This window comes from Pinus tabuliformis, chromosome 8 (genome assembly GCF_031772625.1).
Source record: "Pinus tabuliformis cultivar Carrire ecotype Pingquan chromosome 8, CPIR1, whole genome shotgun sequence".
NCBI lineage: Eukaryota > Viridiplantae > Streptophyta > Pinopsida > Pinales > Pinaceae > Pinus > Pinus tabuliformis.
In genome coordinates, this window is record NC_142294.1 from 933,591,121 (window position 1) to 933,604,225 (window position 13,105).

The window sequence follows — 13,105 nt, forward strand, 5'->3', positions numbered from 1 at the left end:
ATGAAGTAGATGTTTTGATGCTTAACATGGAATGCCTTTACACGCTATTTAATTTATATAATTGTGCTAGTCATACTGTGAACAATAAAAAGCCTCCAACCACTATTTTCTTAAATTAACCTTGCAATAACACATTCAAATTTACTTCCATCCATTCTCAAGGTAAAAGCTCCCAAATTTATGTATATTTCTGTTTTATAAGTTTTGTCACAATATAATTTTTTATTTAAATATGTTAAAAATAAAAATATGAAAGTCAGTGTGGGTTTTCTAAGGAAATAGGTTTTAAAAGATACTTAACTTATAATTATTTTAAAAATATTAAAAGAAAGAGAAACTTTTATGTTTCTTTAAATACGTGAATTTATATAATGTTTCTATCTTTAAATAGAAAATACAATCATTTTAAATGCATTTTACTTTTTTTTTTCCTTAAAAATAAATAAAATTTTATATATGTTTTTTTTTAATAAATAATATTATTTTTAATTTCAATTTTATCATAAATTATATAAATTAAATCAGCTCTAGATGTTTTTAACTTTGTTTTTTCTCATTAGGAATATGCAAAATTTGGTTGAGTTAGGATGCCCTTGAGAGAGTAATTTTATCTTCTCTTTGCTAAAAATAAAAGCTAAAAATAAATAAAGTTGTCATAACCACTATGCAAAATTTGGTTGAGTTTGGATGCCTTTGAGAGGGAGTAATTTTATCTTCTCTTTGCTAAAAATAAATAAAGTTGTATAAGACTTATTAACAACAAAATATATTTATTTTCAATCTCATAAATTTTACTAATTTACTCATTTCAAATTGTTTTTAAATTCACACTTGTTTTTTTAATATTTAATATTAGATTAAGCTGGTTCTAGGAGTCCTAAAGTTTAGATAGAAAAATGATTTATCTAAATGTACAATGTTTTTTTTCTTTTTCCGAAGGTGGTAAAACCTATCAACTCAGGTGTCAAACCAACAGTGAGGACAGCCATCTCTGGCTGCTATCCGCGAATGCTGGGTATGACTCATCACTGTTAAATAGGAAAACCACGCCACCTGGCATAACCCTGCTGGTGGTCCGTAATCGGGAGCAGGCTCTCACTCCTGCCAGATGCCTCTGGGTCTTGGGCCGTTAACCTGTTTCCTTACGTCCGAGGAAGACGAGCTCTTAGCCAAGCAGAAGCAGTTTTACGGCATACTCCAGGCCGAAATGTACAATGTTACATATTTGTTTGTTTTTTTAATATTACATTAGGCTAAAATTTATTCACTCTTTAAATAGGAAAACCATTCATCTAAATATAAAACATTGTTATCAAATAATGTCAAAATAAATATCCCCTAAATTAATAAAATAATATAACTTCTACACCTTCCCAATATTACATATTTGTTTGTTTTTTTAATATTATATTAGGCTAAAATTTATTCACTCTTTAAATAGAAAAACCATTCATCTAAATATAAAAGATTGTTACCAAATAATGTGAAAATAAATATCCCCTAAATTAATAAAATAATATAACTTCCACACCTTCCCCATAAAATTTTAACCACAAACTTAATGAGACTAAACCCCACCAAGCTAATTAATTTACACCGATAAATCTTTAATTTACAAATAATTATTTAGTTGATAACTCAATTTCATTATTTGAAGAAACGAGAAATAAGTGTAAATTTGGTTTCCAAACACTCTTCTAACTTAACTACATTTAGCATAATTTTTAATGTGAATGTTACGAAATCACGTCTTATATGAAGGCACTAAACACAAATGCATATCGAGTGGTAGACATCTTGAAATGCTTATGGATGCAGGGTAGTGCTAGTTTTCATTATCTTCTTATCCGTATAGTATTACAGAGGCATGGCGACGATGTTATCAGCCGTAGGAGCAATCTCAAACAGGCCCTCGTTCTTTGGCTCCAGAATCTGGGGTAGAAAACCCATGATAACCCCAATACGCACTGTCTCCATCTCCATCCCGAAAGCTCCCCAACATCCCAGAATTTCACTGATTACTGAATGTTCTTCTCGCCCACGGAAGAAGGCGACCGCCCACCATGTTAAATCGAGGCCGAAGAAGCACCAGCCCTATGACAAGAACAGGAAAGGCCCCACCATATATCCTCCCCTTCCTAGGCCCCCCCTCAAACCATCAGTCGCAGTAGCTGTTGCTTCACCTGACACTACAGAAGAAGAAAAAGAAAGAGGAGTGGAAGAAGAAGCTACTCCTGCAGTTGCAACTCCAACTCCTGTACGTATTTTCATTACACCGACATTTCTATTTTAGGCTTCTAATTTGGTTTTTTAATTGAATATAACTGTACGATTTGGCCCTTTAATTGTCTGTCGGCAAGGCTGTGCTTTGTCCACGCGAGGTTTTTATTGCTCCTTTCAAAGTAAGGAGGGGTAAATGAATCATAATCTATTCCACAAGTAAAAAATTTGATTAAGGTGATATTCCTTTTAATAATGTTTTTTGGGACTGTCTTTATACAAGTAATAAGCTTAGTATCTTTCTATATAAATTAGCTTAGTCCCAGTGGTTAGGTCCTAGGTCTGCTAATTTAATTAAGTTCTTTTGGATGACTTATACATTGGTTGTTGATTTGCCTTTCATCTTGAAATGAAAGAGGCTATAAATTAGCTTAGTCCCAGTGGTTAGGTCCTAGGTCTGCTAATTTAATTGAGTTCTTTTGGATGACTTATCCATTTGGTTGTTGATTTGCCTTGCATCTTGAAATGAAAGCTATGAATTAGCTTAGTCCCAGTGGTTAGGTCCTAGGTCTGCTAATTTAATTGAGTTCTTTTGGATTACTTATCCATTTGGTTGTTGATTTGCGTTGCATCTTGAAATGAAAGAGGCTAGAGAGTTTTACAAGCTTTGACATGGTATTGGCACCCATTTATTATTTGAATGCGTGAGTGAGATTTTATAGATATATATTCTTCAATTAATTGTGTGAGTAAATATACACAACATCTCATTATTCGCTCAAGTGTGTGAAGAAATATATACAACACCTTATTCTTTGCTGAAGTTTAGAACCCAATTTTCTTTGAAGAAACATATACAGCCCCCCATTCTTTGCTCAAGTGAGTTTGTGAGGGTGAGGGTGAAATAAGATTATTTCGTCATGGAAATACACAAAAACATATTGTAATGTTCTTAACTAGGAAATGACAGTGAATATCAAATACATGCACTAAGTTATAGTAAAATAAAACTCTGATAACACAATCACAATCAGTAAACACAATAATTGAAGCCAAAAATCTAAGCCATGGTATTAATTTGAAGAAAATATAGGTACATCAATGGTAGAAATGGAATGTGGGCTTGCTACTGCAAGCTATGGCAAAACCCAGGTGTCAATACAATAGCTCCAATTGCCGGAAAGGTCCCCCAAAAAGAATTGCGCACTGCCTGGTAAAAACTGTTGTTGCTGGCTGAAATCAAACTTGTGTTTGGGTCCTCAAAAGTGCTCAGAAAATTCGACCAAATTAATTGGAGGCTTCCCGCATGAAATCCACAAAAACCCAGAAAGGGTCTAGGCTAAATCGAAAGTGTCTGGGTGACCCCAAGAAATGCATGTGGCCCTAATTGACTGGCTGAATATGCTATAGAGAAGAAATTATCGTAAAATGCCCAAGACAATTGCTAGAAAATTCTCTTCCAAGTCCATTGCAAATAACTGCTCCAAACTTCCTTATTTCAATTTTCTCCTTGTTCATCCCTCACAAGCTTCTGCTCTCAATGACTACACAGTAGAAGAGCACTGACCCCTGCGTAGACCCTGAAAAGACCTAAGTTGCACGAAACGGGGAAACGGAAACGAGTTTCCGAAACGGGAAGCGATACGAAACGCGACCTCCCCAAATTTTGGAAACGGGGAAACGCGAATATATATATATATATATATATATATATATATATATATATATATATATATATATTAAAAATATTTAAAAATTATTATTATATATATGTGCAATCATAAAGCATTAATGATACATTATAATTTATTACATTTAAACCCTAGAAAAATTGAAGAAATAGTAAGAAAAAACTAACAAAATGAATGTGGCTTACCCAAATTAATTTTCTGTGGCTGAAACTACCCCGAAATGCCAGAAAAGAGAAGAGAAATATGGCTGTAGCTGAGCCAAATCTGCTGCTACTGAAATCTCCTGCTGAAATCTCTTTCTCTTGCTGCTGAAATCTCTTTCTCCTGCTGCTGAAATCTACTTTGCTCACTGCTCAAAACACCCTAGCTGAAACAACTGCCAGTCTCCAAGAGAAACGACTTGCTGAATAGTGTGATGAGAGAATGAGACAAACTTCTCTTTTATAAGTTTAGAATAGGCTTCTAGAATTTACTGGAAACCTAAAAAAATTTAAAAACAAATTAAAAATAAAAATAAAAAAAAAACACATTACAACTGGGAAACGTGGCTTGTACGGCCGGGAAACGCGTTTCCGGCCGTACTGCCACGTTTCCGTTTCGGGAAACGTGGCAGTACGGCCGGAAACGCGTTTCCTGGCCGTACCAAACGCGTTTCCGCGTTTCGTACCGGTTTCCAGCCGGAAACGGGCCCCCCCCCCCCCCCCCCCCCACGTTTCCTGCAACATAGGAGAAGACAAATTCGACCCTTCAAAATGCCACTCTCTCAGCCCTGCAAATCACCAAAAAAAACTCGTCCTCTCTGTAGAAAAATCTCGGCAAATTCTCCAACCAAAACTCCACTGTTTGCTAGGTTCTCTCAGCCCCACGAATTTCCTTCTGCGTCCTAGGAGAAGCATGCTCTAGCTGAAGAAAACTTGTGAAATAGCTCCTCAATTGCTCTGAATGAGCTCCCCATATTCTATCCTAGGGTGACACTCGAAGTTCAGCAAAGGAAGAGGTGGATTCTTTGCTTGGAAATCCCTTGTGCTCAACAACATTAGTTGACTTGGCTGAATAGCTCAAGAAACTCAAGTTCAGATGTCAAATTGTCAAAAGATGGAAAAAACGAGGCTGTTCTCCTCCTTTTATAATTGTTGCTCTTTTCTCTCCCTGTGGGCTCCACCAATTTGACCTCCTTTCTCTCTCTCCTTCTCCCTAGCTCAATTTTCCTAATGGGGAGGGAGTATGAATACCATCCTTTTGTGGATTTCTGTAAAAAACATGGCATAAGAAAACAATTAACTGCCCCTTATAATCCTCAGCAAAATTGAGTAGTTGAGAGGAAAAATATAACCCTTGTTGAAGCCTCCAAAGCAATGATGTTTGACCAAGATCTTCCTATCTCTCTTTGGGCCGAAGCTACCAGGACAACTGTTTACATTCAAAGCCATAGCCCTCATTCCATTCTCGAGGGGTTTTCACTAGAATCAAGCTTGATGTAAGCCTGTAATGTTCCAAACTTAAACAAACAGTGATATGCAAAAGCAAATGCGATTTATACACAAAAAAATAAAACGATCAGCACATACTTAATACACATCATAAATGAGAACCAGCTGAGCCATTTTATTAATGGAATGGAGCAAGTACAATAGTATGGAAAATGCATCTGGGCTTGCCTCAAGGGCAAGATTGACAAAACCCAGGTGTCAAACAATAATCTCAATGCTGAAAAATGACTGCTCCTCTAATGCTCTGCGCTGTCTCCTAGTAACCACACTGTAGGCTGGAAAGGAATTGCATGAAACCCCATCTCCGGTGCTCAGAAAATGATGAAACTTCAGCCCCAAGCTCCTTGGCCAAAACCCACAAAAACCCAGAAAGGGTTTGGCCTAAATCCAACCTCCCAAATTCGACCTCCTCTATGGCCTACGCCCTCCAAATTGCTCCAAGAATACAACCTGCAAGGAATGGCCACCAAATCCTCCTCCAAGCTCTGAAAGGGAAGCAAACACCACTCCAAGTATTTCATCTAACCTCCACGACAAAGCTAAGCCTCAAGGACTGATACTCTACCCACCATATGCGCTCCAAGTGCTGCCTCTGCGCTGGCCCAGGTAGTGCGAAAGTAACACTGCAAAACAATAAGCTCAACCAGCTCCCAAACTCTCCCAAACTCTCCCAAATGCCAACAATTCTCCCTTGCCTCCTCTTTGGAAAATCTCACACCCAAACTCCACTACAAGACACCACAAACAAACTCGTCCTCCTCTTCACTGCATCCTCCAGTAATATGCACCACCTGGAAGTGAATGCCACTGCTGGAAATCACAATGAGATCCTCCTCCTGAAGAAATGAAGAAAACCTTCCTAGGGTGGCACTCGAAGTCCCCTAAAGAAAGGGTGAGCTCTTCGCTTGAAGAACTCGTGTTAAACAGCAAGTGACTCAGCTAAGCAACTTGAGCAACTAAAGAGAAATCGATATACCAAAAAGATGAATGAGATGAGTAGAGCTGCCTTCCTTATATAGATTTCGTGGATCACTTTTTCCCTCCAATTCTTCCTCCATCATGGGCCCTCACTTAACCATCTCCATGCAAAACTTAACCACCTCCATGCAAATCGAACTAGGGAGTGCGTGTTTCCCTAGTGAGGGTGGCCCCCTTGTGTAACTTAACCACAACACAAATAACTTTTCCTAAGTCTAATCTCCTAATAAAATTGAATGGGGTCCACTAGCTCCAAAATTGGCCCCATAATACAAAAAATAATCTTGTTCCAAAATAATTTAGGAAGGGACATGACAGTCCTCCCATCCCAAATGTTGCTTGTCCCCAGGAAACTTCAATGCTGATGCTCAAGAATGTGCTCTCCTTCCCAAGTGGCATCCTCATCCGGTAAACTCTTCGAACGCACCCTGATGATCCTGCTTTTGAGCTTCCTCTCCCTGGTCTCTAAGATGGCCTCTGGCTCTAGGATCAATGCCCCTCATCATGAAGTGGTGGCAACTCCACAACTGCTGTAACCTGCTGCCCCAACACCCTCTTGAAGCATGACACATGAAAGATGTGATGAATCCTGCTCCTTGGTGGTAGCTCCAACTTGTAAGCCACCTCTCCAACCCTCATGATCACTCTGTATGGCCCAAAAAATCTCGGTTGCTGCTTTTCAGCCCCCCTCTGCTTCAGTGTGGACTGTCAGTATGGCTGCAATCGAAGGTAGACCAAGTCCCCTTCCTCAAAATGCCTCTCTACTCGATGCCGGTCAACATACATCTTCTGCTGGTTCTGGGTTGTCTGTAGGTTATCCTTAAGAGCCTTGAGGATATCTTGGCTCTCTAGGATCGAATCCTTGGCCTTTGGGGCCCTGTTGTCTCCAAAAACAATATCAACAAAGGACAAAGCATCATAACCATGTAAAGCACGGAAAGGAGTCATACCAATGGACATGTGATGGGTGGTGTTGTAACAATACTCTCCCAGATGCAACCATTGAATTGAAGCCCTCCGCTGCCCTGTTACATAATTCCTGAGATAACCCCTTCAAATGTGATCCTGAGACCAAAAATATGCTCCCCTTATAATAAATAACCTCATCCATCACCCTGTAGCGCTCATATGCATAGTTTCCCTCCAAGATCTCGCACGCCCAACGATCCTTGGAGTACTCTACCAATAACTGAGCCTTCTAGTCATGACAAATGCTCATGAGCGAAAGCCCGACTGGTCTCTTGGACAATGCATCTGCCACTATGTTGTGCTTCCCCCGCACATACTCAATATCAAAATTGTAGGCCTGCACTTTGCTGACCCATCTCTACTGTCTGTCATTGAGGCCCTACTGCCCCATGAAATGGCGAAGACTGTTGTGATCCGTCTTCACCCGAAATCGATTCCCCACCAAGTACTGTCTAAATTTGGCCAATGCATGCATTATGGCCAACATCTCCTTGTCGTAAATGGAATACGACAACTCATGAGGTAGAAGCTTCCGGCTCTCGAAAGCAATAGGGTGCCCTCCTTGGGACAAGATTGCCCTGGTCTCTACACTTGATGCATCACACTCCAATGTGAAAGGTTGAGTAAAATCTGGGAGTGCTAATACTGGACAACAACTCATCACCTCCTTGAGGTGATCAAATGTTGCCTGAGCTTTCTTTGTCCACGCAAAAGCCCCCTTCTTAGTTAGATCAGTAAGGGGTGTTCCCAACTGTGAGAAGCCCTTCACGAACTTTTGATAATAGGTACAGATGCCCAAAAATCATCTCAACGCTATTACATCTCAGGGCTCTGGCCAATCCCGAATGGCCCGAATCGTCTTTTTGTGCACCTTGACTCCATCTGCACCTATGATGTGTCCAAAGTAAAGCATCTCCGTTAGCCCAAACTCGCACTTGGACATCTTGGCGTAGAACTGCTGCTCCTCCATATACGCAAGGCTATCTCTAAGTGCTACAGGGGCTCCTGCCATGTCCTGCTGTAGATCAAGATGTCATCAAAGAATACTAGTACAAACCTCCTCAGCTGGCCTCGAAACACATGGTTCATGCATGACTGAAAAGTAGCCTGTGCATTGGTCAACCCAAAAGGCATGACTAGAAACTCGAAATGCCCATAATGACACCTGAAAGCTGACTTCGAGATGTCTTGCTCTCTCATCTGGATCTGATGAATACCTTGACCTCAAATCAATCTTAGAGAAGTACTTGGCTCCTCTAAGCTCGTCCATCAACTCATCAATGTGCGGAATGGGATACCTGTTCTTCATCGTCTTCTTGTTGAGTGCCCTGTAGTCAATGCACATGCGGAGAGTCCTGTCTTTCTTCTTCACCAGCACAATCGAAGAAGCAAACAGATTGGAACTCGGTCTTATGTGACCCAACGCCAATAACTCCCTGATGGCCCTCTCGATTTCATCCTTATAGGCCTTGGGATGCCTATAGGGTGTAGTGATGACTGCCTGCACACCAGGCTCCAACTCTATAGTATGCTCGAATCCTGTCAAGTGGCTGTCCCGACGGTATATCTCCAAAGACTACCAGATATCTATCTAGTACTGCCTGTATGTCCAGATGTGCCTGCACACCAGGCTCTAACTCTATAGTATGCTTGAATCCCGTCAGGTGGTTGTCCCGACGGTATATCTCCAAAGACTACCAGATATCTATCTATTACTGCCTGTATGTCCAGATGTTGTGGTATGGTCTTCCCCCCAGCGTCTGAAATCCTCAGCTCTACTACCCATGCTATGTCTCCATGCCTCAAATCGGCCTCTATCCAGTGGGACGAAACTGTCTGAGGGAGGTACGAATGCACGCCCCTAAGAACCATCGGCTTGCCATCCGGTCCGACAAATTCCATCACCAGCTGTTTCCAATCAGTGGTAACCCAACCAAGGGAATACAACCATTGGACACACAACACCACATTGGTGTCCGGTACATCCACCACGAAAAAGTGATCTGTCATTGAATAGTTCCCCATGGTCACTGTCAGAGCCGGAACATATCGAGTGCACCGCATAGTCCTGTCTCCTGGTATTAGGATTGAAAACCCCCTCAAACTCTGCAGTGGTGATGCCCCTCTTCTGGACCATCTGAGCATCCATAAAATTGTGGGTGGCCCCACTGTCTACCAAAACTGAGATACGCTGCCCTTGCACTCTACCTCTGATCCTCATGGTAAAAAATTTGGGAATCCTGCACAAAGCAGCGAGGACGCCCCCGACTGGTTCGAAAGATGCTCCTCCCTGACATGGTGGTGGTGGTGGTCCTCTCCCTGCTGGATCCTCACTGTCTCCAACTCCCCATCCTTCTAATCACTGTCTGAGAAGACCTCGATGTAATGGGCCTTGCTCGCTGCGCACCGATGACCAAGTGCCCAAGGCTCTCGGCATGTAAAACACAACTTCCTCCTCCTGAGGTCTCTCTTGGTCTCGTCATCCAACTGACCCCGCCCTTGAGCTACTCTCTGCACTGTGGGCGCTCTAGTGTCACTTCCCTTTTGAGGGTAGGGAGTGCGCGAAGGAAATGGAGCTTGGGTCTTGGGAATAGCTCCCTGCAAATCCCGAGTGCAAGAAACTGCCTCCAGAAGAGTAGATGGTTTGCGTGACTTCACCACTCCCCGCAATGGCTCTGTCAACCCCTCTACAAATTTGTATACTCTCCTCGCATTTGACAAATCAAGTACCATGACTGAGACCCTAAAAAACTCCTAGATATAATGCTCCAGATGCCCTGTCTATCTGAGTTGGGTCAACTCCCTTAAGTGAGCCTCTGGATCCTTCTGATCAAAGTGCTCCACTACTCTTCGCGTGAAGTCCTCATAGGAGGTCATGTTGGCATGCCCCAAAGTGGACAAACCATGAAATCACCAATCGTGTGCCTCCCCCTCTAGGTGCAATGTGGCCATCTTGATGGCCTCTACCTCTGTCATCCGGTTTAGCTGGAAGTATGTGTCCAACTTCTCTACCCAAGCACGTGTTGTGCACTTGGTAGTGCCATCATATGTAGGAAAATACATTTTCCCAATAGAACGATGCAACTCATAGTTTTGCGTAACATAGCCTTTCCCCTTCTCATTCGCTTGAGTTTGCAAAAGTCTCTGAAGGTCAGAGCCTCTCTGAAGTCTGCCCCCATGGACTGCCACTCCCGGAAATGCTCCCCCATCAACGATGGATCCTCTCCTCCACCAGTCTCACCTTGCGCCAAAGGTATAAAAGAGGGTAAAGTAGCTCGAGTTGGCTCACTCGAGGATGGCTGCTATGCAGTAGGTGAAAGGTGATCAAACTGTTGAGAGGCCCCTGAAGTCTCTCCAACTACAAACTCCCGGTGAGTGCTCTGCTCCCGGTTCTACATCTTGATCTCGTCCAGCATCTCCTTTTGCCCTTTTGCCAAATCACTCAAAGCCTTCAAGAGACTATCGAAGGCCATCTCCTCCCTACTCTTGGGCTCACCCATATCTTCTGCTACCACAGTCTTCCCACGATCCTCTGTGTCTGGAGTAATCTCCAACTCCCTTTCCCTGCTCTGGTACCTCTATCTCTTGTAAGTAATATTCTGCCGGTCCTCCTCACTCATAGAAAAGTTTTCCCATGGCTGAGCCAGAATCTAAGCTCTGATACCACTGTAATGTTCCAAACTTAAACAAACAGTGATATGCAAAAGCAAATACGATTTATACACAGAAAAATAAAACGATCAACACATACTTAATACACATCATAAATGAGAACTAGCCGAGCCATTTTATTAATGGAATGGAGCAAGTACAATAGTATGGAAAATTGTTAAAATTGGCAACTAGGGCCAAACTCCACACGGGTCATCTTATTTATGACAGTTAATAATTTTCTTGGATTCCGCTCTCCGAGAGGTGTAGGATTGATTTAAAGATCATTCGATTCTGACATGTACAAATGAAGTTATGAATTTATTTTGATTATGGTCAAATTGTCGAGGTCGGCCAACAAACTTATGTAGGCTCAGAAGCCCAACAATCACTTCTATTCATCCTCAACGTTGCATATAAATAGAAGGTGACTTAGCCTCATTTGGACACACTCATCTTCACACTTTTCTCTCTCTCCTCGTTGATTGGGTATGGATTTCAGGAGTGAAATTTCAGGAGGCCGAAATTTCAGGTGGCCGAAATTTCAGGAGATCGAATTTCTAGGCAGTTTGACCAAGCGTTGACCAACATGCGTTGACTTCTTTGACTGCGTTTTTGTGAGGGCTATCTCTGTTTGGGCAGGCCGTATTTCTGGGCACAGAAATCGAGGCTAAACGTTGACTGTTGACTGCAGCTAGGGCTGACCGCAGGTGCGCTATTTGACCAAACTTTGACTAGGCTGAATTTCACTGTTTTGAGGGCTGTTTTATCTCAGTGCTTGGAGGCTGAAGTTGACTAAAGTTGACCAATTTGTTGAGGGTCAAATCTGCCCTGTTGACCAGTGTTGACTCTTCTGGTTAGGGCTCTTTTGCTGCTGTTATAAATTATCAAATTTCTAAATTGTACTCTCTCTCTGCTGAACTATTGAAGACTAAAAGAAGATTTGATCAAGGGTTCCCCTAATTGGGGTTTGTCCCTGGCTAGTGGCACATCTTGTGTTCTTTTGTCTTGGCTTGTCTTCTACTATTTATGTTTATGTTCTATCTGCATTTTACTATCATGTTGATGTGATTGCTAATCTGGATATTGATACTGGGCTAATAAAGAAATTGAAGTAAGATTGCTCTAAAGTATAGAACATACCATTGTTGCCTAAAATTAACATGGAATCGGAGTTGAGGTGAAGACAAAGCCCAAGCAAGAGTGAAAGAGCAATCACCAAAGACAGTTGGACAAGGACAAAAGGTTCAATGGGTTCCTCATCCTATTTCCTGGCTGAAGACAAATTCCATGATAAATCTGACTATCATGGATGGAAGATGTCTCTTGATTTAACCTTGGAAGAGAAAGAAGTGATGGACTATGTGCAGGGTAAAATCCCTTAACCTCCTTCAAATGCACTGGCTGTTGCGAAGACCAAGTATAATAGGGCTGAAGCCAAAGCAAAGAAGATTATCAGGGATTCCATTGACAAGCATTTGGTGGCCTACATCTCCGAGTTGAAGACCTCCAAGGAGATCTACGACAGTTTGGTCGGCGTGTTCAAGGTTAGTAATGCTATTTAAATTCTATTTCTCAAGAATAAGTTGAAGGATATTAAGAAGGGCGAGGACGAGGATATTCAATCCTATTTCTTGAGGATTACTGAGATCAAGAATGATCTACTCTCGATTGGAGAAGTCATTCCTGACAAGGAACTTACTGTCACCACCCTTGGAGGACTCCCACTTGAGTGGTATGTATTTAGAACCGCTGTCCTCAACAATGATCGAATTCCAGGGTTTGAAGAATTGATGTTGAGATGCATTCAAGAAGACACAAGAATGTTGGAGCAAGAAATGCCTTCTAATAGAAGAAACCCCACTGCATTCTTCGCTCATGCCAAAAGGAGAAATAATGCAGGGTCTAAAGGTCATTTCCATGGAAAGCCTGGATCTAAGGGAGGAAGGAAGGGAAGGTGCTTTGTTTGCAATAAGTTTGGCCACTATGCAAGGGAGTGTCCAAATAGAAGGGACACATCACATGATGATGATCACAATCATTCCAGGGGCAACTTCAACAACAATGATCAAAGAAATGGCAGGTCCAATGGCAAAGGAAAAAGGA

The 13,105-nt window shown here is 41.6% G+C and overlaps 1 protein-coding gene across 1 annotated transcript in view; it reads left to right on the plus strand.

Annotated features, from left to right (window-relative positions):
• Window positions 1-1,768: 1,768 nt before the first annotated feature.
• The window catches only part of LOC149238582 (uncharacterized), a 55,643-nt gene continuing 44,306 nt past the window's right edge, over window positions 1,769-13,105 (plus strand). Inside the window, exon 1 of the mRNA XM_089373091.1 lies at window positions 1,769-2,257. Within this exon, the coding sequence (XP_089229217.1) occupies window positions 1,868-2,257 (390 nt within the window). The 5' untranslated portion in view covers window positions 1,769-1,867. The remainder of the gene's footprint in view (window positions 2,258-13,105) is intronic.